Raw genomic sequence first — 22,997 nt, 5'->3', positions numbered from 1 at the left:
TATCCTACGCTCGCTACTTAACTCTTAGGTCAAAATAATTACTTCAATAAAAACTGACATAAACGGATTTTAGGATCTGTATGAGTACTTAACCCGAGTATGACAATGTCCGCCAATATTATGTTGTAAGCGTCGTATAATCCCTTCATGCCGACTTTAATCTCCTGGGCCGTATTCAGTGTTGTGACGTTTCGTTCAAATTAAATCGCCTTTCATTCCGTCTCATTATACCGGCTTAGCAGTTTATAAATGACATCCTTCCTCTTCAAACTCTCATTAAGAGGCATTGTTTTAGTAAGGTTCGCGACATTCACAAGCTGTCCTCGCCTCTCATTCCCATCAGGAATATTGCAGAATCTATTTTGGGAAAACCTCTCCCCACGCATGTTGTGTACAAACAAACTTTTTTCAACCTGTTTCTTTCTGTCAGCGTATCTGTATGTATGTCTCTCGACACTCTTCAACTCGTTCAACTTTCCCAGGCCGCAGGTACTCGCGTCATAAACTTGAATAGGGCGCATGTGTACCAACCAAACACAGTCCCTCGTGTTGACACCACTTTCTTGTAAAAGGGGGCGTGGTCGTTTTTATTGAAAAACACTGGGATGGATATCAGTGGCGATACTGTACTATCTCAATCAGGATACATGTAGATGTGATTCACGTTGTGTGTGTGTGTGTGTGTGTGTGTGTGTGTGTGTGTGTGTGTGTGTGTGTGTGTGTGTGTGTATGTAACATTGTTCTATGTGCTGTGACTGGAATGTTAATCCAGTTGTTTGCGAGTGAGAGGGTGGTGAGAAGCCTCCCCGCTTATCCCGGGGACATAGACGTTGTGTGAGATCTTACAGAGGGCACTTGGTTGTGTTTGTCTCCGTATTAAACTCAGCGCCCGTCTTGGTACAAATTGTCTCACGAAAAGGGTACAATGCATTAAACCTTCCCCTTTGTTCAAACACAGCTACAAGTGCGGGTGAAATGCTGCCCAATATCCATTAGCAGTTGAAGGAGGAGACAGGGGTTATGGTAATGCATGCCTAACAATTCCCCATTGTGGCAACAACAAATATTTGTAACGAGTCGCGCCAAAGCTTCAACCTTCTCGCTGTGGGTGATGACGTCGACGGAAACTCTGGTGGATGTGTGCGGCTCGGTGATGTTGATACCGTGTGTCCCCATCATCATCCAACTGCCCCCCCCCCCCCCCCCCCCCCCTCTCTCTCTCTACAGATCCCCCACCCACCCACCCCTGCCTCCCGCACGACCGTCTTTACCACGGAAACATATTACCCATGTATCATGAGATATAGACCCTGTAACAGTGAGGAGTGAGGAGACACATATTTCAAAGCCGAAAACAGCGTATCTAGTGAAGGTAACGCTTGTTTATTTTAAAAGATTATTTAAAAAAAAGTGGTTTCTGCCAGCAAAGGTGATTGGTTATTCTCAAAAGATGGGTTCTGTGAACTCTAATAGAGGATCGATTCAACAAAAAGTTTAGTTGGATGAGCAAAGGTCTTAAAAACTCAATAAAAGGATTATTGGAAACAGCTGAGCTGTGGTTATAAAAAAGGCATACGGTAGTACAGCTGACGAGACTCCCCAGATCCTAGCCCCACTGTATGACAACACACACTCTCTGCCTGGACCCCAACTCCATCTCGCAGCCCAACTGTAGTCGCGTCACACCGCCCAGCGCCGGGAGTATCGCGAGACTGCGTCACGGCACAAGCCTCAGTCACTCACACGCTAGCCTGGGACACGGACAGAGGGGATGGCAGGCAAGCAGTACACGGTCACGTGCACGGCGGTGGGGGACGGGGGAGTGGGCAAAACATGCCTCATGCTTACTTTTCTGACAGGAAAATACCCGGAGTCCTACCTCCCAGGATCTATGGACTGGCACAACGGTAAGTTTCTACACTTCTTTCTCAAGATTTAACCATCTTACTTTCTACATGTTTCCTCAACGTTTATCATTATTCAAAGCCCCCTTTGACAATGTCGTATAGTTAATAGTTAAATATGTACTATCGATAGGTAATTACTTAAAACTATCATACAAAATATTAATTGACCCTTTCTGTCAACATATACAGGCAGTAGAAACATGCTGAGTTAAGCTCTCTTAAGTATACCAGTCATTAAGGAAGCCGCGCCTAGCGTGATACACGCCATAAACAGGTCCACATAATTATATACAAAACACGCATCAATAACTCAGCGGAGAAAAATCCCGTCAGAAAAATGTAACGCTTTATAAACTTCCCCGTCTGCAAACATTCATTAGCATATAGGTACAACTGCAGACGTATTGTGAATAGTAATAAGATCAAAGCTAGTGAAGTAGGATAAAGGCTGGCACAGCTTGTCGGAGGGCCATGTGGGGAGGTATTGACTGATAAATATCACAACACCTCTATATTGATTTATTTGTATCTACGTAATCTTATGGCAGTTTTATATCTGCGTTAACACGTCTGCACTATAGATCTCTGGCGGCCCCATCTTGCCTATTAAAATATACGATTTATTCATTATGCTGTTGATTGTGTCAAAAGTTAAAGTGTCACTTGTTGAAAAGCCATTGTTTATAGGTACAAAAACACTCACGTTGTATCGTTCAGCTGCAAACGAGGCACTCGTTGACATGTTGCATTAATCCTGCATACCACGTGGCATGTTTTACTATTGTTTTATGTTTAGGAAATATATATTATAACACCCTACACGTGGTGACAATCCGTGACCAGTGGAGAACCAGGTCTTTCCCATAGCAACTGGATCTAAGTGTGACCACCATTGCCTAGTATTTCCTCTGTGCCTATAGGAATGCTAATAGCGTGAAGTGCTATTGGTCGACCAGCTCATGTAACACGGCCTAATAACACCGAATCGGATAAACCCCGCTGCATGAGTAACAGGTTTTGTAACAAACTGTCATATTGTTCATACATAATGGGCATATTATGTGGTGTGCATATCACAGCAGTGTCTAGGGCAGATAAGTCTGTTAACACATGCATGGCTTGACGCACAGCAGAATGTAACACGATAAGAGTTTCGACAAATGTAAATAGGTGTTGATTCAACATATTTTTGTTGCATTATCAAAAAAAGTCCTCTAAAAACAGGAAACAACTTTATTTATCATCATGAGATTAAGCTGACAGATTAGATACGGAATTTCCTTGTACTCCGTTAAAATCATCGCTCAGTGACAACACAAGATGTAAATAAGTTCATCTGTTGTTTGTGTATTCCGAGGTGCCACTTGTCATCTAATTACCTGTCACATGTTGCGTCATCTAACGCAGCTGCAGATTGAAAACGATTTCCTGTTGGATAACAATTTATTACCCGACGACCTCAATCAATATTAGGGATAACACAGAGAGCGTTCCATTTAGCGATCTGATAGCATTCCCGCCAATTTGGGTGACAACAGACGACAGTTGTTTCCGGCGAAGGCCACCTGTTGTGGGGGCTTGCAGCAAAGGAAGCTCCACACATCGGGGGACGTCTCCTTATCTTCCAAACACGGCTGGCCTAGGTTGTCTGTGGCGCGTGGCACTCGCACCCAGCTGGAAACTGTCGCGTGCACCACGGAACATAGAGCCAATTACATAAACACGTGACCCAAAGCATTCCTGAGTTTTTAATGATAGGGCGATATGCAAAACAGGATGTCATTTTGTAAGGACAATGGTGCCTTGTTACCGACATACTTCGAGGAAATGGCAGTTAATTTCTAAGTGAAATATGAGACGTGTGTGTGAAACTTTAATAAAGTATTTGGTAACACAAACAGAACCACAGTCCTAGCCACGTTATAGCTTGTTCTCGGCTTCGGATTTAGGAACTTGACAAATCTAAAACATAATCCAGGTTCTATTCACAAGAAAATGTTTCTTTTATGTAATTGTTATGTATAAAGAGATTAATGTTTACACATCGTTGGGGTAAGTAGGAATATAAAATGAGGAACAAGTCCAAAATGCGAGCCTTATGCAAATTATACTTGTTCCTAATTGTCCTATTTACCGTGAAATGAAATAGGGAGTAACGTCACGTTCTTAAACTTATATAGCGAGCGGCGTGTATGGATGTGTGCGAAGCCGCTTGCACTAGTCCGGACTAATGCCAGTCTCAGCCCACGGAGATACCACGCCACATTTTAACATGAATACCCCACTCAGGCACATAATACTGACTCCCAGCCGACCTGTCCTTGTTTTTGCTCCTTAATGCCGATATCCAGGTAGTGTAACAACAAGTACCATCTTTTGGTTTGACTAGAAGCGGCTAGGGATCTCCTCTCTCCGAGCAGACGCTCTCTCCACTAAACCACTGAGACGGTTATTTACAATACAGAATTGAATGTCATATAATGTCATTTTTTAATTATAATATTTAAGGCGTTACATTACTCACTGAATTAACTTTAGAAACTGCGCATGCAAGCCAATTTATCATACAGTGTCACATGCGAATGCAGCCACGCCCACACACAGCGAAATACCTTCTTTCTAAACCTAATGAAAAGTCATGCAAAAGTATGAGCGAGCAGTTACCGCATCCATACATGGGGCGTATTAAAGGTAGTTTAATACAGGTGATCTAATTTCTTTCATATTTTCATATACCAATATATCAGGGTTGTTTATCGCCTCGAAAAACTGTCTATAAATGAAAATAATTGAATATCCTTTTTGGACTTAATCTGGAGAGAGTCACGAGTGTGTCTGTCTCACGGCCGCTAGACCCGTTCTTCAGACGCGGCTATTGGAAGGCGACACATTGATTGACAGTTTGGCAATTCATCCTACTTGTCATTGTATAAATATCTGTATTTCAGAGTTTGCCCACGTGACTCGGGAGCCGGTCAAGTTTGAATATGAGGGGACTTCCGTTTCCCTGAATCTGGTGGACACAGTTGGACTGGTAGGTTGTGTGTAGCAGGGTGTCCGTTGTGTATAACAGGGTGTCCGTAGTGTAAAACAGGGTGTCCGTTGTGTATAGCAGGGTGTCCGTTGTTTATAGCAGGGTGTCCGTAGTGTATAACAGGGTGTCCGTTGTGTATAACAGGGTGTCCGTTGTGTATAGCAGGGTGTCCGTTGTGTATAACAGGGTGTCCGTTGTGTATAACAGGGTGTCCGTTGTGTATAACAGGGTGTCCGTTGTGTATAGCAGGGTGTCCGTTGTGTATAGCAGGGTGTCCGTTGTGTATAACAGGGTGTCCGTTGTGTATAACAGGGTGTCCGTAGTGTATAACAGGGTGTCCGTTGTGTATAACAGGGTGTCCGTTGTGTATAACAGGGTGTCCGTTGTGTATAACAGGGTGTCCGTTGTGTATAACAGAGTGTCCAATGTGTATAACAGGGTGTCCGTAGTGTATAACAGGGTGTCCGTTGTGTATAACAGGGTGTCCGTTGTGTATAACAGGGTGTCCGTTGTGTATAACAGGGTGTCCGTTGTGTAAAGCAGGTTGTCCGTTGTGTATAACAGGGTGTCCGTTGTGTATAACAGGGTGTCCGTTGTGTATAGCAGGGTGTCCGTTGTGTATAACAGGGTGTCCGTTGTGTATAACAGAGTGTCCAATGTGTATAACAGGGTGTCCGTAGTGTATAACAGGGTGTCCGTTGTGTATAACAGGGTGTCCGTTGTGTATAACAGGGTGTCCGTTGTGTATAACAGGGTGTCCGTTGTGTAAAGCAGGTTGTCCGTTGTGTATAACAGGGTGTCCGTTGTGTATAACAGGGTGTCCGTTGTGTATAGCAGGGTGTCCGTAGTGTATAACAGGGTGTCCGTTGTGTATAACAGGGTGTCCGTTGTGTATAACAGGGTGTCCGTTGTGTATAACAGGGTGTCCGTTGTGTAAAGCAGGTTGTCCGTAGTGTAAAACAGGGTGTCCGTTGTGTATAGCAGGGTGTCCGTTGTTTATAGCAGGGTGTCCGTAGTGTATAACAGGGTGTCCGTTGTGTATAACATGGTGTCCGTTGTGTATAACAGGGTGTCCGTTGTGTATAACAGGGTGTCCGTTGTGTATAACAGGGTGTCCGTTGTGTATAACAGGGTGTCCGTTGTGTATAACAGGGTGTCCGTAGTGTATAACATGGTGTCCGTTGTGTATAGCAGGGTGTCCGTTGTGTATAGCAGGGTGTCCGTTGTGTATAGCAGGGTGTCCGTTGTGTATAACAGGGTGTCCGTTGTGTAAAGCAGGTTGTCCGTTGTGTATAACAGGGTGTCCGTTGTGTATAACAGGGTGTCCGTTGTGTATAGCAGGGTGTCCGTTGTGTATAACAGGGTGTCTGTTGTGTATAACAGGGTGTCCGTTGTGTATAACAGGGTGTCCGTAGTGTATAACAGGGTGTCCGTAGTGTATAACAGGGTGTCCGTTGTGTATAGCAGGGTGTCCGTTGTGTAAAGCAGGTTGTCCGTTGTGTATAACAGGGTGTCCGTTGTGTATAACAGGGTGTCCGTTGTGTATAACAGGGTGTCCGTTGTGTATAACAGGGTGTCCGTTGTGTAAAGCAGGTTGTCCGTTGTGTATAACAGGGTGTCCGTTGTGTATAGCAGGGTGTCCGTTGGTATATAACAGGGTATCCATAGCATATAGCAGGATATTCATCATATTTGGCAGGATATCATTAGTGAAATCTTTCCCAGTAAATGTCAGGGCATCCATAGTATATAGCAGGGTATCCCCAGTATACACCAGAGTATCCGTAGTATATATATCAGCGTATCCATATTATATATCAGTGTATAGTATATAGCATGGAATCAAGAGTATATAGCAGGGTATCCATAACATATAGCAGGGTATCCATAGTAACTAGCAGGGTATCCGTAGTATATATCAGGGTATCCATAGTAGACATCAGGGTATCCATAGTATATAGCAGGGTATCCATAGTATATATCAGGGTATCCATAGTATATAGCAGGGAATCCAGAGTATATAGCAGGGTATCCATAGCATAGAACAGGGTATCCATAGTATATAGCAGGGTATCCGTAGTATATATCAGGGTATCCATAGTAGACATCAGGGTATCCATAGTATATAGCAGGATATCCATAGTATATAGCTGGGTACCCATAACATATAGCAGGATATTCATCATATATGGCAGGGTATCATTAGTGAAATCTTTCCCAGTAAATGGCAGGTTATCCATATTATATAACAGGGTATCCATAGTATATAGCAGGGTATCCATAGCATATACCAGGGTATCCATAGCATATAACAGGGTGTCCATAGTATATAACAGGGTATCCATAGCATATAAAAGGTTTAATAGTATATAACAGGGTATCCATTGAATATACCAGGGTATCCAGAGCCTATAATAGGGTATCCATAGCATATAACAGGGTATCCATAGCATATAACAGGGTATCAATAGAATATAACAGGGTATCCATTGAATATACCAGGGTATCCAGAGCCTATAATAGGGTATCCATAGTATATAACAGGGTATCCATAGCATATAACAGGGTATCCATAGTATATAACAGTGCATCCATTGAATATACCAGGGTATCCATGGTATATACCATAGTATAGCTTGTTACCCCTGGTCTGTGACGAATGAGGCATAACAGTATAGTGGTGATTACACCACTTCCGCATTCTGTTTACGCAGTGATTTTTTGAATATATTTATCAGTAATCCGTTTTCTAGTCTAACATTTCCTTCCGGTAGAGACAGCAGCAACCGAAACCTTCAGTAATGTGAATGAACACTTCATGGTTACTATGACAACGTCACAACACTCATCCCTGTCCATACTCCCCCGAACCCCATGTCAAAGGCGTGACTGGGCCTAAATAACATGTTGTTTGTTTCATGTTGGCAATATGACGGCCGCCTGTAAACAGTCGAGTCTCAAACAGACAAACCAGTGATTGATATCATCAGCAACGCCCACACTAAACCGCCTCTTGCGATAGACTAATGGGGGAAAGATCTAACCCCACCTTTTGTCTGCACTTAGGAAGTTTAAGGAATCACGATACGCAGACACCAGTAATTGATAGGGTTTTTTTAAATAACGGGCGCATTTATTTCATAACGCTATCTGTCATTTCGAGGAGCGATGGCAAACAACTTGTTATTGAATATACTGACAACAATGGATACCATCATTTTCAGTTCAAGGAAAGGTTTATTTATAGCTATTTGTCGAGTTATACATAAAGTGTACTTATCGTTTGAGACGATGTCCCTTTCACCACGATATGAAGGGCGTTATGGTTTATCATCGGTAGTTCGCTTGTCTCGAACGATTAACGTCGATATTTCATTTTCATTATATTTGATTACGATTTATATCATTTCGGTTACTATCATGTTATTGAATTATATCAGTCGTGGCACCTAAACACTTATACCTTCCTCGCGCGTTAGCTAAAGGCGGCGTAAAACCATACTCACTCACTCTGGTATCTAAAGCTGTGGACTGTACAACGGCAACATTGTCCCGTGAGAAGCGTAACTTGTTGACATACAAGAACATGTTGACTAGACTTGCACAAGTCTATGTGGAAATGATCATCCGCGGATTTATCATTCAGTAGCGACTTGGGGCAAGGCAAACGCTTTGTCTGCATGGTTTTCCTCGGTTATATAAAAATGTAACGTATTTCACTGGTTAAATTATGAACATACGACACACACACAGACACACATACGAACGCACACACACAGATACACACACACGCGCGCGTCCTCCACCCTCCCCTTCAGCATCGAACGCGCCAATCATGTCCACCCGACGTATTTGAAAGTTCACGAAAATACATGTAATTGGAAACACGACGAGAGGAGCGATAACCGCTGACTGTGCTGGGATCATGCACGTTTCAATGATACATTTGTTATTTTTTATTCGGTTCAAACAGTGTTGTTGTATTATAAACATCTATGCGAGTTGTGACGCACGCCAATCAAACACGTTGGTTGTTTGACGCCAACAGCGCAGAGAGCGTGGTCAAACATTGAACGGGATGTGAATACCATGTGAAACTTGATTAGCTGCTCAAATTTCATAATTGAGTGAATAAGTAAATTAGTGTCCCCACCTTAACAGTCCGACGGCTTCTCCCAGGACAGAAACAAATCCATATAAATTTTCCCACGTGGGGTATACAAACTCAGAGGTAAGCAGGATAAGCGAACACTCGGCCCACTTGGCCACCCACTCAGCATGTCGAGGTAAAAGTCTAGCTACTCGTCAAGTAGCCATTGATGCAGTGAAACTTCGGACATATCAGTGATATAGTCCTGATTAACACCTGGATGGGTACGGTATATACTACTCAAAAGAAGTTAAGGGAACCCGATTCTTTCATATTCCTGTCGGGGCGGTGGGGTAGCCCAGTGGTTAAAGCGTTCGCTCGTCACGCCGAAGACCCGGGTTCGATTCCCCACATGGGTACAATGTTTGAAGCCCATTTCTGGTGTTCCCCGCCGTTATATTGCTTGAATATTGCTAAAGAGGCGTAAAACCATTCTCACTCATTAAAATGAAGTCGAAATCGTTTGGTTCGGGTCTGAAATCAGATATTATTACGTAAGGATTTTGCAAGCCAGATTTGGATTTTGGGTCTGCCATCTCATTTCCATACAGCCCAACATGCGCTGGAATCCGGACAATATCACACGTAGTGTACTTAAAAAATATACCCAGCTTTAGTATTTCATAAACACTTCGTGAACCATTGATGCCAGAATCAATTACCTGAACAGCTGCGATGTCGTCATGAGCGCATTCATCAGCCCGCCTCGCACGGCGGACATGTTCATCTGTCTCAGTTATCTCCCCTTTCATTCGACGACCTAGATCAAAGGCATGTACAGACTGCTTGAAATTATTGCATGTTTAAACTGACTACCACAACAAATTCCTGTCTACATACACCGTGCCGGAATGTCCAGTGCACAGAGTTTATTTAGCCAGTCGATTCAAGGTTTATGATACCTGCTGTACGTCATAACGTATCAACATACTGCACCAAGTAAACAAACTCAGGCACGGCCCACCGGAATCTGAATAATTCATAACCAAATCAAGTCCCAAACCCTGAGATATCAATACACAACAGAGGCAACATAAACACATGTGCTATATAAGGTGCAAATATATGTGTTTGTGTGTACGGAATTTCAAAGGCATTCTACAGTACCTTTTACGAGTTAGCAGTCAAGTTTACAACAGCTCGTTAGCGGCTGACGGGTGTTACAACCCGTGTCAATCAGGTATTGGTGACTGTGGGTGAGAACGCGGCGGTATGCTGGTAATGTGTCATGCTATTGCACAGTGATGATGTTGTGGAGATTGATGACAGGCCGTAGTCTAGTCTAGTCCCTCATTTACATGCCATCGTCACTTATACACGGCCTCGATGGCTGCACGACAGGTGGGCAACACGGCCTGTCAATCACGTGCACTTTGGTTGAGTAACAGAGTTGTTGGTGTGAGGGTCTATAAGGCGGAGCTTGCCCCTCGGCAGAGTGAGTGAGTGAGTGAGTCGCTGTTTTTCCAATGATGGAAATCAAACCCAGGTCACAGGCAGGGCATGCCAACGTATCGACCACTCGGCAACCTATACAACCCCTCCATGGCAGACTTGAAGGAGTGTTGTCTCGCTAGGATATAGGACGCTTGAAATAACAGTTGTCCCCTTTAAGAAAATAAGCTGACGCCCGAGTTGAACAGCAGCATATTTCTTGACGGTCGTTCCGCGGTGAACAGGGAGTTCACGTCAATACATATCTCTGCGTAACACATGGAATAGAGGCTCCCACATAGACTTCACTGAAACTTCGTTTATGTCCAGAAAGACGCTGTAGGAATATAACTGACGCTTGATCGTCAAGGTGTAAATGTTCAAGCAGTTGGAGTTTATTTTTTTATATTTATTGCATTAACGTGCTATATGCCATGATATAAGAAACAGTCTCATTGAGTTGTCATGGGGTGGACTGAGGATGAAGCTATGTGATGAGGGTGGCCTTGGGATAAAGCTATGGGATTCCTCACAGGCGGGTTCGCCACAGATTCCTCACAGGCGGGTTCGCCACAGATTCCTCAGAGGCGGGTTCGCCACAGATTCCTCAAAGGCGGGTTCGCCACAGATTCCTTTAGGGGTGGGTTCGCCACAGTTTCCTCAGGAGCGGGTTCGCCGCAGATTCCTTATGGGTGGGTTCGCCAGGGATTCCTCATGGGTGGGTTGGTCACAGATTCCTCACAGGCGGGTTCGCCACAGATTCCTCAGAGGCGGGTTCGTCACGGATTCCTCAGGGGCGGGTTCGCCAGGGATTCCTCAGGGGTGTGTTCGCCACAGTTTCCTCAGGGGCGGGTTCGTCACGGATTCCTCATGGGTGGGTTCGCCACAGATTCCTCATGGGTGGGTTCGCCACAGATTCCTCATGGGTGGGTTCGCCACAGATTCCTCATGGGTGGGTTCGTCACAGATTCCTCATGGGTGGGTTCGCCACAGATTCCTCATGGGTGTGTTCGTCACGGATTCCTCAGGGGTGTGTTCGCCACAGTTTCCTCAGGGGCGGGTTCGCCACAGATTCCTCAGGGGCGGGTTCGTCACGGATTCCTCAGGGGCGGGTTCGTCACGGATTCCTCAGGGGCGGGTTCGCCAGGGATTCCTCAGGGGTGTGTTCGCCACAGTTTCCTCAGGGGCGGGTTCGCCACAGATTCCTCATAGGCGGGTTCGCCACAGATTCCTCATGGGTGGGTTCGCCAGGGATTCCTCAGGGGTGTGTTCGCCACAGTTTCCTCAGGGGCGGGTTCGTCACGGATTCCTCATAGGCGGGTTCGCCACAGATTCCTCATGGGTGGGTTCGTCACGGATTCCTCATAGGCGGGTTCGCCACAGATTCCTCAGGGGTGTGTTCAACACAGATTCCTCAGGAGCGGGTTCGCCGCAGATTCCGCATAGGTGGGTTCGCCGCAGATTCCTCATAGGTGGGTTCGTCACAGATTACTCAGGAGGGGTTCGTGTCAGATTCCTTAGAAGCGGGTTCGTCACAGATTCCCCAGGGGCGGGTTGGTCACAGATTCCTCCATGGGCGGGTTCGTGACAGATTCCTCAGAAGCGGGTTGGTCACAGATTCCTCAGGAGCGGGGTTGGTCACAGATTCCCCAGGGGCGGGTTGGTCACAGATTCTTCCATGGGCGGGTTCGTGACAGATTCCTCAGAAGCGGGTTGGTCACAGATTCCTCAGGGGCGGGTTGGTCACATCCTCCATGGGCGGGTTCGTCACAGATTCCACAGAAGCGGGTTCGTGACAGACTCTTCCGCACCCATGTGTCGGCAGCACTAGATCGGTCCTTGTGGCTTTCACCAATTTAAATGGTAAACGTCTGCGGTTCTTTGAACTTCCCTTCCGCATTAGGCTGACACGCCGTGATATAACTGTAATATTGTCTACCCAACTGACTCCCTCACTCACTCCTAGGTAAGACTTTGAATGTATTCTAAAAGTGATACCATATGCGTGTGATAAATATTTATAATAACTGCTATGGTCCACGTTTGCAGGACGAGTACCAGAAGCTGCGGGAGAAGGTATGCCACAACACTGACGTATACTTGGTGTGCTATGACGTCACCAACCCGTCCTCCCTGGATCGCGTGGAGCACCACTGGGTGCCAGAGATCCGGGACTACTCCCCCACTGCCCCCTTCCTCCTCGTGGGCACAAAGACGGACGCCAGGAACACCATTACCAAGGACGCTGACCCCAAGAGTCGGTCCATCCCTGTCGAGGAAGGGATGCGGAAGGCGGAGGAACTGGGCGCGTTCGGCTACGTGGAGTGCTCGGCCAAGAGCTGTGTGGGACTACGGAGAGTGTTTGAAAGCGCGGCTCTCGCGTATATGGACAAGTACGTTCCCGTGGATACCAAGAAAAAGAGTTGTGTGGTATCATAGTCGACGTTGTAACTCATCTGTCAAGTCGACGGCTGTGTCAAGGTGCTGAGTTTATACTGGTCTGAATTACTGGTCATGTCTGGCTCCTTGCGAGCGAGGTTTCGACCCAATGATAGCCTTGCTCCAAGGCTGTATTGAACGAAAAGCCCATGGATGTGTGGGAGTTCTATCCTTCTAATAGGCAAGTCTAGATTTGTGGACAGTACAAACAGTCTCTTATAGGGACAACTTGGTATTATTTACATAATCTAGAAATTATGATTTAAGCTAATAATTATTACCTTAGAGAGCTGAGCAAGTCTACGTCTATGCCGCCCAAGGCTGTGACGATTCACCGATTGTCGGTGTATCGTGATACTGCGTGGTGCGTTACCAATACCGTACCGTGATGTCTGTATGGATCCTATTGATACAAGGAGTATATGTAACACTGTATTAAAATTAAATGTCAAAACTATTTCGTAACAATGCGAACAGGAGTGGTTGAAATGGCACCTGAACTATTTTGGTGGACTTGATATCTCATCCTGCCAGAACATCTACTTTACATGACACTGGTGAGATTGTAGGTGTCGTTAGTACTCGTCACAGTTGTGTATTGCAAACCGTTCTGTCATCCACGTGTTTGCCACTCCGGGTCATCCTCAGTTATCTAGGGAATTATATTTTTTTATTCTTTTGTGATAAATAATATACTCACCGCCAAAAGAAACGCGAACAATAGAAACATATAGAGAAGTTTGTTCGTTGAGATGTTTCCAATGTGTACCACTTAATGACAAAACTAACAGTCAGTCAAGTGTTACCACAGACGATCTTCATTCTTATCACGATATGCTGCACGTAAATTACAAACTTTAGACACTAATCCTGCACGAGTCAAATGGTGCATCTCAAGTCATGGATCTATGACGTCACATGTGATGCGTACATGAGTGTCGGTTCACACAACATACCAGTACTAGTATGTTCGATGGTGCATTGAACCAATCTAATATCTCTTGAATTATGATTCGTTCTTCATATTTTAACCGACATGTATGTTATTCGCGTTACTTTTGGCGGTGAGTATAGAATGACGATTTTATACACTCGATAGTCGAGGGTGCTTTCGGGTAGAATATAGAATAGTACTTACCTGAGAGCATCATCAAATTGATTGTGTTATTCAGAATCTTGCCTCGAAATTAGGTGTTCCTGCTGGTCTGGTGACCTATGTGTACAACTGGGTTGGAATATAGTGATACAACTACCAGCTTGTTCATGGTGTATGCTACTCGCGGCAGCTAGACCACCACCAGGATCTCTTACCCTACAATGTTGTGTTTGGCCCAGCAGTCAGAATAATGTCAAGGGTAGACGTCTGATCATGTGTATATATTGCACTGTTTAGGATATAGGCACACATGGGATATCACGATGTGGACTAGACGGTTACGTTTAAGCCATATCCTTGCTTCTATTGTACGAGCTCCATGGAGTCCAAGATGACCACGAACCTGGTCTAGAGGCCGCGTTGATCATACTGACCTGGTCGGATCCGACCTGATGCATCAGAGACCAACCCCACCTCCCAGATCCGACCTGATGCATCAGAGACCAGCCCCACATCCCAGATCCGACCTGATACACCAGGAACCAGCCCCACATCTCAGATCCGACCTGATGCATCAGAGACCAGCCCCACATCCCATATCCGACCAGATGCATCAGAGACCAGCCCGACATCCCATATCCGACCAGATGCATCAGGGACCAGCCCCACCTCCCATATCCGACCTGATACACCAGGAACCAGCCCCACATCCCATATCCGACCAGATGCATCAGAGACCAGCCCGACCTCCCAGATCCGACCTGATACACCAGGAACCAGCCCCACATCCCATATCCGACCAGATGCATCAGAGACCAGCCCGACATCCCATATCCGACCAGATGCATCAGGGACCAGTCCCACCTCCCATATCCGACCTGATACACCAGGAACCAGCCCCACATCCCATATCCGACCAGATGCATCAGAGACCAGCCCCACATCCCATATCCGACCAGATGCATCAGGGACCAGCCCCACCTCCAAGATCCGACCAGATGCATCAGAGACCAGCCCCACCTCCCATATCCGACCAGATGCATCAGAGACCAGCCTAATCTCCAAGATCCGACCAGATGCATCAGAGACCAGCCCGACCTCCAAGAGCCGACCTGATACATTAGAGACCAGCCCCACCTCCCATATCCGACCAGATGCATCAGAGACCAGCCTAATCTCCAAGATCCGACCAGATGCATCAGAGACCAGCCCGACCTCCAAGAGCCGACCTGATACATCAGAGACCAGCCCGACCCTCCAAGATCCGACCTGATGCATCAGCGAAGAGACCAGCCCGACCCTCCCAGATCCGACCAGATGCATCAAAGACCAGCCCGACCCTCCCAGATCCGACCAGATGCATCAAAGACCAACCCGACCTCCCAGATCCGACCGGATACACCAGGAACCAGCCCGACCTCCAGGGACATCCGGGCTACTCTACCAACACGGACCAATATCGGGACGAACACGCGCACAACTGACACCAATATGTGCCACAAACACGGATCTCATATGGACAACTATGTCTGTCAGACACTGGGCGCGGTGTGACACAATGCTAGAATATACTGTCACTTGAATTGGACGTTTCCTGATGCTCTGCGCCCGCTGACATCACGGCGGAGACAGGAAGTCACCCTAGAGGGCCGGAAAGGCCGCTCACGTATAGTCATGAATATGTTTGAATTGTCCTGTACATGTTCGAGACATATATTACATTGCGATGAAAACAAAGTTTGTGACGAGGGTTTATCCTTCCATGTGAAGTATATATGATATTAGATAAACCCAATGTTTTATTTCACGTTATCGGAAAAATGTATAGTGTTGTATGTGAAACCCTTCGCTTTATCATAAATATGATACATTAAGTCTGTTATCTGTTATTTGGAGAGAGAGAGAGAGAGAGAGAGAGAGATATTTAGGGTCTGTAATTCTACCTACAGACCGATATATATATATATTGGGCGAGATAACCTTTCTACAAATATATATATATTTAGGGCGTGTTAACCGACCTATTATCAATATATTTAGTGTGTGTTTACCCACCTACAGATCGATATATATTTAGGGTGTTTACCCACCTACAGATCGATATATATTTAGGGTGTTTACCCACCTACAGATCGATATATTTAGTGTGTTTACCAACCTACATATCGATATATTTAGTGTGTTTACCCACCTACAGATCGTTACATATTAAGGGCGTGTTTACCCACCTACAGATCGATATATATTTAGGGCGTGTTTACCCACCTACAGATCGATATATATTTAGGGCGTGTTACCCACCTACAGATCGATATATATGTAGGGCTTGTTTACCCACCTACAGATCGATATATATTTAGTGTGTGTTTACCCACCTACAGATCGATATATATTCAGGGCGTGTTTACCCACCTACAGATCGATACATATTTAGGGCGTGTTTACCCACCTACAGATCGATACATATTTAGGGCGTGTTTACCCACCTACAGATCGATATATATATTTAGGGCGTGTTTACCCACCTACAGATCGATATATATTTAGGGCGTGTTTACCCACCTACAGAACGATACATATTTAGTGTGTGTTTACCCACCTACAGATCGATTCATATTTAGTGCGTGCCTCACCTACAGATCGATATATATGTAGGGCGTGTTTACCCACCTACAGATCGATATATATTAAGGGCGTGTTTACCCACCTACAGATCGATATATATTTAGGCCGTGTTTACCACCTACAGATCGAAACATATATAGGGCGTGTTTACCCACCTACAGATCGATTCATATTTAGTGCGTGCCTCACCTACAGATCGATATATATGTAGGGCGTGGTTACCCACCTACAGATCGATATATATTTAGGGCATGTTTACCCACCTACAGATCGATTCATATTTAGTGCGTGCCTCACCTACAGATCGATATATATGTAGGGCGTGTTTACCCACCTACAGATCGATATATATTTAGGGCATGTTTACCCACCTACAGATCGATTCATATTAATGGCGTGCCTCACCTACAGATCGATATATATGTAGGGCGTGGTTACCCACCTACAGATCGATATATATTTAGGGCATGTTTACCACCTACAGATCGATATATATTTAGGGCGTGCCTCACCTACAGATCGATATATATTTAGGGCGTGTTTACCCATCTACAGATCGATATATATTTAGGGCGTGTTTACCACCTACAGATCGATTCATATTAAGGGCGTGCCTCACCTACAGATCGATATATATTTAGGGCGTGTTTACCCACCTACAGATCGATATATATTTAAGGCGTGTTTACCCACCTACAGATCGATATATATTTAGGGCGTGTTTACCACCTACAGATCGATTCATATTAAGGGCGTGCCTCACCTACAGATCGAAACATATTCAGGGCGTGTTTACCCACCTACAGATCGATACATATTTAGGGCGTGTTTACCCACCTACAGATCCATATGTAGTTAGTGCCTGCTTACCCACCTACAGATTGATATATATTTAGGGCGTTTTTATCCACGTACAGATCGATATTTATTTAGGGCGTGTTTACCCACCTACAGATAGATACATATGTAGGGCGTGTTTACCCACCAATAGATTGATATATATTTATGTCAACCTTCCCACCGTCCGATATGCATGCTACATAGTATTTTGCCCTGTTAGTGAGGCATGTTGCGTATAGATGGCTGACTATACTCGTTTAACATAAAGTATTGTAGGCAACAACGGGTTAATTCATTTGGTCCTCAGAGTCGCCCTTATACCTGACTGTAGTACTGGTGTCAAGTTGGCAGTGCTTTTGGAACCTCGAGACAGCTGTGTTGAGTTCTCCCCGGCCAGGAAACCAACTCGGGTGCAGATGCTTCAAAACTGTCTGTACAGAGTTGTGTCCCTTACTCACCAGAATCCATGTGATGCGTAACATGGGTACTTTCCCCGGCATCATAAGCTGACACTATGTGACCTTATTCCTCTTCACCCAGGCCAGTTTGTGACTGGACATGTATCAAGACATTGTACCTTAAAAATATAATGTCATCATATGTGTATCACTGGGTACAATCGGTGCTGGAAGATCAATTCGAAATATCCGATTTAAGCGCTGATTCCCCCGAGTGTATTACAAACGGCGTTCAGAATGAGGAAAATTAGCTTACATTGTCTATATTTAAATATTTTATGTTGGTGGTGTTTTTAAGAAAATTGTTTTTCTGCACGTAGAGAGTTCTATGCCGGGACAACTGGGTAACGACAAAAGGTCTAGCAACTCGGTGATCTCGTACACGTTATGAGGTGAGGTGGAAGGGGAGCTAAACGTCGCGTTCAAGATGAGTGCAGGTATTCACGATGTCAGCGTGCGTGGTCGGGCGGGGAAGGCGCACAGTACCAACTGTAAGGATGGCTAATATGTGTGTGTGTTGTTCAATTCCGGACTAAGGCTGGTTTTAGAGTGTTAGCCCACTGGGGTACCACGCCGCAGTTTAACATGAACACCCCACTCAGACAGAGTATGCTGACTCCTCGCCCTTGTTTTATCACCTTGATGCCGAGCGCCAGGCAGGGTAACAACAAGTACCATCTGTAACGGCTTTTTGTATAACGCGTAATCGTTCGTCCGTTCAATTGCATTCTTGTTATTTTTCAATAATGTGGACTTGTACTGAAATTCTGAACGTTAAACAACAGGGTGTTGATGACTGACAAACGCTTGCTAAACGGGGTCAGTGTGAACGCGAGAGTGAGTCCACAACCAAATATTTGCATCGCGCTTCACAAGACCGACGCCGCTCTATTGGAGGGTAAATATAGGGGAAACTCAGCTTCGTAATACTAGAATCACAAGTTACATATAACTGCTAGATACACTGTAACAAATGTGTTTAGAATGGTCACACATACAAGACATGTTTAGATCTAAACATGTTTAGGAATGTGTTAAAATCATATGCGGAATACACATTTAGTGTGCACATGTAAACATGTTTAGGAATGTGTTAAAATCATATACGGAATACACATTTAGTGTGCACATGTAAACATGTTTAGGGTCTAAACACATGAATGAGCTATCGTGGCACAGCCTTAAACGCCACATATATACAACATCCCCATAATCTAAACATGTTTAGAGTTGAAGAATGTTAAAAGTTTAAACGTGTTTATATTCTAAACATTTTTAGATTATGGGGATGTGTATATGTTGCATTTGATTCAGATTAAAGCTCATTCACGTGTTTAGAACCTAAAAAAGTTTAGATAAAAGTTAAACTCGCTTAAATAAAGTGCCGATCATAAGGTATTAAGTCAAATATGGATAAGATGTATAATATGTATTGAAAGTAGATGCCAATCCGATTCACATACACCACCATGACGTAGTTGAGTGACAGATAAAAGCAATTATTTTCCATGTAGCCCGCTCATTTACCTCGCTGAGAAATCAATCGTAACACACCTTGGGTAACTTGCTATTCTCGCATAAGTATCGTTGAGCTGAAAAGAGCCGATATTTGTCCGCTGCATTGGGTAAAGGGAAGTAACTGGGTTCGTTTGCGTCGTCTGCTAGCTGTCCAAATGGCTGAATCAAAGCGTTTTACTAAGAGAAACGTCGGACATATATTCCGGGTCTGTATGAATGAATGCCAGTGAGATAAATTGGTTGTCAGCCCATCCCTCGGGGCTAATGGTGTGATGTACCCTGTGTGTGAGCCTATGTACATCACACAAAATATCCGTTGAGATTGGTTGACAACGTATAATGCACAATGACAAAATGTGGCGACGTTGTCTTCTCAGGGAGTAACTATAGCGTAGACTCGAGATGCGATAAGTCAGCAGCCTTTCTTACTCTCTAGTTGTCACTGGGGCGGCCCGGGTTATATTCCCTGCAAGGCTACACTATGTGAAGCCCATGTGTGGTGTCCTCCGCCGTGATAATGTTGGAATATTGTTAGAAGCGTCGTAAAACCCAACTCACTCACTCAAGTTGTTATTACACAAGCTGAAGACAAGGGGATGCTCTCCGAAACACCTACTTCCAGGCTTCACTTCGATCACACGCGTTGCAACGTCAACGAAACGAAACCCTTGATAATGAATTAAGTTTTGAACTTGAACTATTTGCACATGCCGACATGTAAACCTAAGTTGCTCGCCTTGTTCTTTCGTTGTTTTAACACTGTGAACTGCCGCGTGTTTGCAAACGTTTACATTGAAAAGGAAATTGCGTGTACCTATTGAGAGACCACGTGAATTCCAGGGTTAGAATTGGTCTTCAGTAACAAATCCGGACGGAGTCAGGTCACGTGGTCAGACTCACTGACTTGGTTGATGCATGCCGATCTGTTCAAATTATTTAGATCGATGCTCATGATGTCAACCACTGGCTTACCCGGTCCAGACTCGATTATTTACAGACCGCCGTCATATAGCTGGAACATTGCTGAGTGCGGCGTTAAACACCAAACAAACATTTCAATCCGATGTTAACGCCAGGCTGACAATATTTCATTACAGTGGTAATGCATGTGGTATGTCATCCAAAAGAAATAAACAAACCTACTTCAGGTCATCTCAATGTGACGCATGATTAGAGCATAAACAAGGTATGAATATTTGGACCTTGTTTGTACTGCTTGGTTTAGAGAGTTGTTTTCTTCAAATCTCACGGTTATACAGCATGTTATCTCCTGCGACACCAAAAGACGGCTCTAAATTCTGTTTTTATATACAGTAAACTACGGTTATAACGAACACAAAGGAACCACTAATTTTAGTTATAACCGTAGTTCGTCACAAGCATATATACAGCATATATACAACAAATGGCCGGGAATAAAATTAAGTTCGTTATATCAGTCAGTTCGTAATACGCGTTTTCGTTATAAACGTAGCTGACTGTAATTTTGTTCAATGATACTGAAACCTGTAAAGATTTCCCGAGGTCCTGTTTATACTTAAGGAAGACGCTACAATGTCGAGAGTAAAGCCCCATTCACATGGACAAAATTTACTCATGTATGCAAATTTATTCATGGAGTATATTTACTCATGTAAGCAAAAGTATATTTACATTGCGTTCACATGAAGTTTATGCAAGGCAGAATTAAACATCATTTCACAAATAAATTGTGGACTTTTATCATTTGAGGCCATGTCGCTGTCGAAGATAGTCAACCAGAGGCGAAAGAGAGACTTTCCATACTTTCTTAGTATGGGATTAGTCTTAGGATTATGCCAGGAAAGAGAACTGTGGAAGAGAGAACGTTCTAAACACTGGTGAAACAATGTCGTCAAACGATCATTTGATGATAAACTGTGGATCGATAACTTTCGCATGACACGAGAATAATTTTATGTTCTTTGCAAGGAACCACTGCCGTATTTTCCTGCACAGGAAATGTATGTGAGGGAACCATTGGAGCTGGATCACAAGGTGGCCATAACAATTTACTGGCGTGCCTCCTCTGCGGAGTTTAGAACAATAGAGTATCTGTTCACATGACCAGAAATACTCCAGGAGCATTTATACTTTTGAGTAAATATACTTTTACTAGACCTCATCAGGTGTAGCAAATATACTTTTACTCATGTCTCTTTACTCCTGGAGTATATTTACTCACGTAAGCAAATGCGTTCACATGCCACCATAAGTAAACTTACTTATGTAAGTATATATACTCACGTAAGTAAAAGTGTCCATGTGAATGGGGCTTAAGTAATGAATATGTCCCAGCTGGTTTAGACATGGGCATCAACGACGAGGGCGTTTTGTAATTCTTAGACTGGTAGGACGATTCATGATTTTATTTAGAAATCGGTGCATTTAAAGCTGCCTTTTACAAAATCAGTGAAAAACAAGAGACATGATTGGGTTTGTTGGAACGCGTGTTTCGTATACCGCTCACACAGGCAGTCGTGATAAAATAGTATTACTGCTCACACGCAGTCGTCACATGGTAGTGTTACTGCTCACACGCAGTCGTCACATGGTAGTATTACTGCTCAGACGCAGTCGTCACATGGTAGTATTACTGCTCACACGCAGTCGTCACATGGTAGTGTTACTGCTCACACGCAGTCATCACATGGTAGTATTACTGCTCACACGCAGTCGTCACATAATAGTAATACTGAGCACACGCAGTCGTCACATGGTAGTATTACTGAGCACACGCAGTCGTCACATAGTAGTATTACTGAGCACACGCAGTCGTCACATGGTAGTATTACTGCTCACACGTAGTCGTCACATAGTAGTATTACTGCTCACACGTAGTCGTCACATAGTATATAGTATTACTGAGCACACGCAGTCGTCACATAGTAGTATTACTGAGCACAGATAGTCGTCACATAGTAGTATTACTGCTCACACGCAGTCGTCACATAGTAGTATTCTGAGCACACGCAGTCGTCACATGGTAGTATTACTGCTCACACGCAGTCGTCACATAGTAATATTACTGAGCACACGCAGTCGTCACATGGTAGTATTACTGAGCACACGCAGTCGTCACATGGTAGTATTACTGAGCACACGTAGTCGTCACATGGTAGTATTACTGCTCACACAGGCAGTCGTCACATGGTAGTATTACTGCTCACACGCAGTCGTCACATGGTAGTATTACTGAGCACACGTAGTCGTCACATAGTAGTATTACTGCTCACACGCAGTCGTCACATGGTAGTATTACTGAGCACACGCAGTCGTCACATGGTAGTATTACTGAGAACACGTAGTCGTCACATAGTAGTATTACTGCTCACACGCAGTCGTCACATGGTAGTATTACTGAGCACACGCAGTCGTCACATGGTAGTATTACTGAGAACACGTAGTCGTCACATGGTAGTATTACTGAGCACAGATAGTCGTCACATAGTAGTATTACCGCTCACACGCAGTCGTCACA

The 22,997-nt window shown here is 44.5% G+C and overlaps 3 protein-coding genes across 3 annotated transcripts in view; 2 read left to right on the top strand and 1 right to left on the bottom strand.

Annotated features, from left to right (window-relative positions):
• Positions 1-9,847, bottom strand: part of LOC124140657 (MAP3K12-binding inhibitory protein 1-like) — a 33,560-nt gene extending 23,713 nt beyond the window's left edge. The window contains exon 1 of the mRNA XM_046508339.2: positions 9,754-9,847. Coding sequence (XP_046364295.2) covers positions 9,754-9,843 — 90 coding nt within the window. The 5' untranslated portion in view covers positions 9,844-9,847. The remainder of the gene's footprint in view (positions 1-9,753) is intronic.
• Positions 1,671-13,431, top strand: LOC124140662 (cdc42 homolog). The gene is made up of 3 exons (XM_046508346.2): positions 1,671-1,907; positions 4,856-4,941; positions 12,572-13,431. Exons 1-3 carry the CDS (start codon positions 1,772-1,774, stop codon positions 12,959-12,961), a joined length of 612 nt encoding a protein of 203 aa, XP_046364302.1. The 5' UTR covers positions 1,671-1,771; the 3' UTR covers positions 12,962-13,431.
• Positions 13,432-13,997: 566 nt separating this feature from the next.
• LOC125374079 (BUD13 homolog) lies at positions 13,998-15,330 on the top strand. Its single transcript, XM_048384832.1, has 2 exons — positions 13,998-14,025; positions 14,519-15,330. Exons 1-2 carry the CDS (start codon positions 13,998-14,000, stop codon positions 15,328-15,330), a joined length of 840 nt encoding a protein of 279 aa, XP_048240789.1.
• The last annotated feature ends 7,667 nt before the right edge of the window (positions 15,331-22,997 follow it).

The sequence above is a fragment of the Haliotis rufescens genome, unplaced genomic scaffold, assembly GCF_023055435.1.
Source record: "Haliotis rufescens isolate VD_foot unplaced genomic scaffold, xgHalRufe1.0.p SCAF_51, whole genome shotgun sequence".
NCBI lineage: Eukaryota > Metazoa > Mollusca > Gastropoda > Lepetellida > Haliotidae > Haliotis > Haliotis rufescens.
The sequence above is the reverse complement of the archived record's forward strand: the minus strand, read 5'-3'. Positions and strand labels throughout refer to the sequence as shown.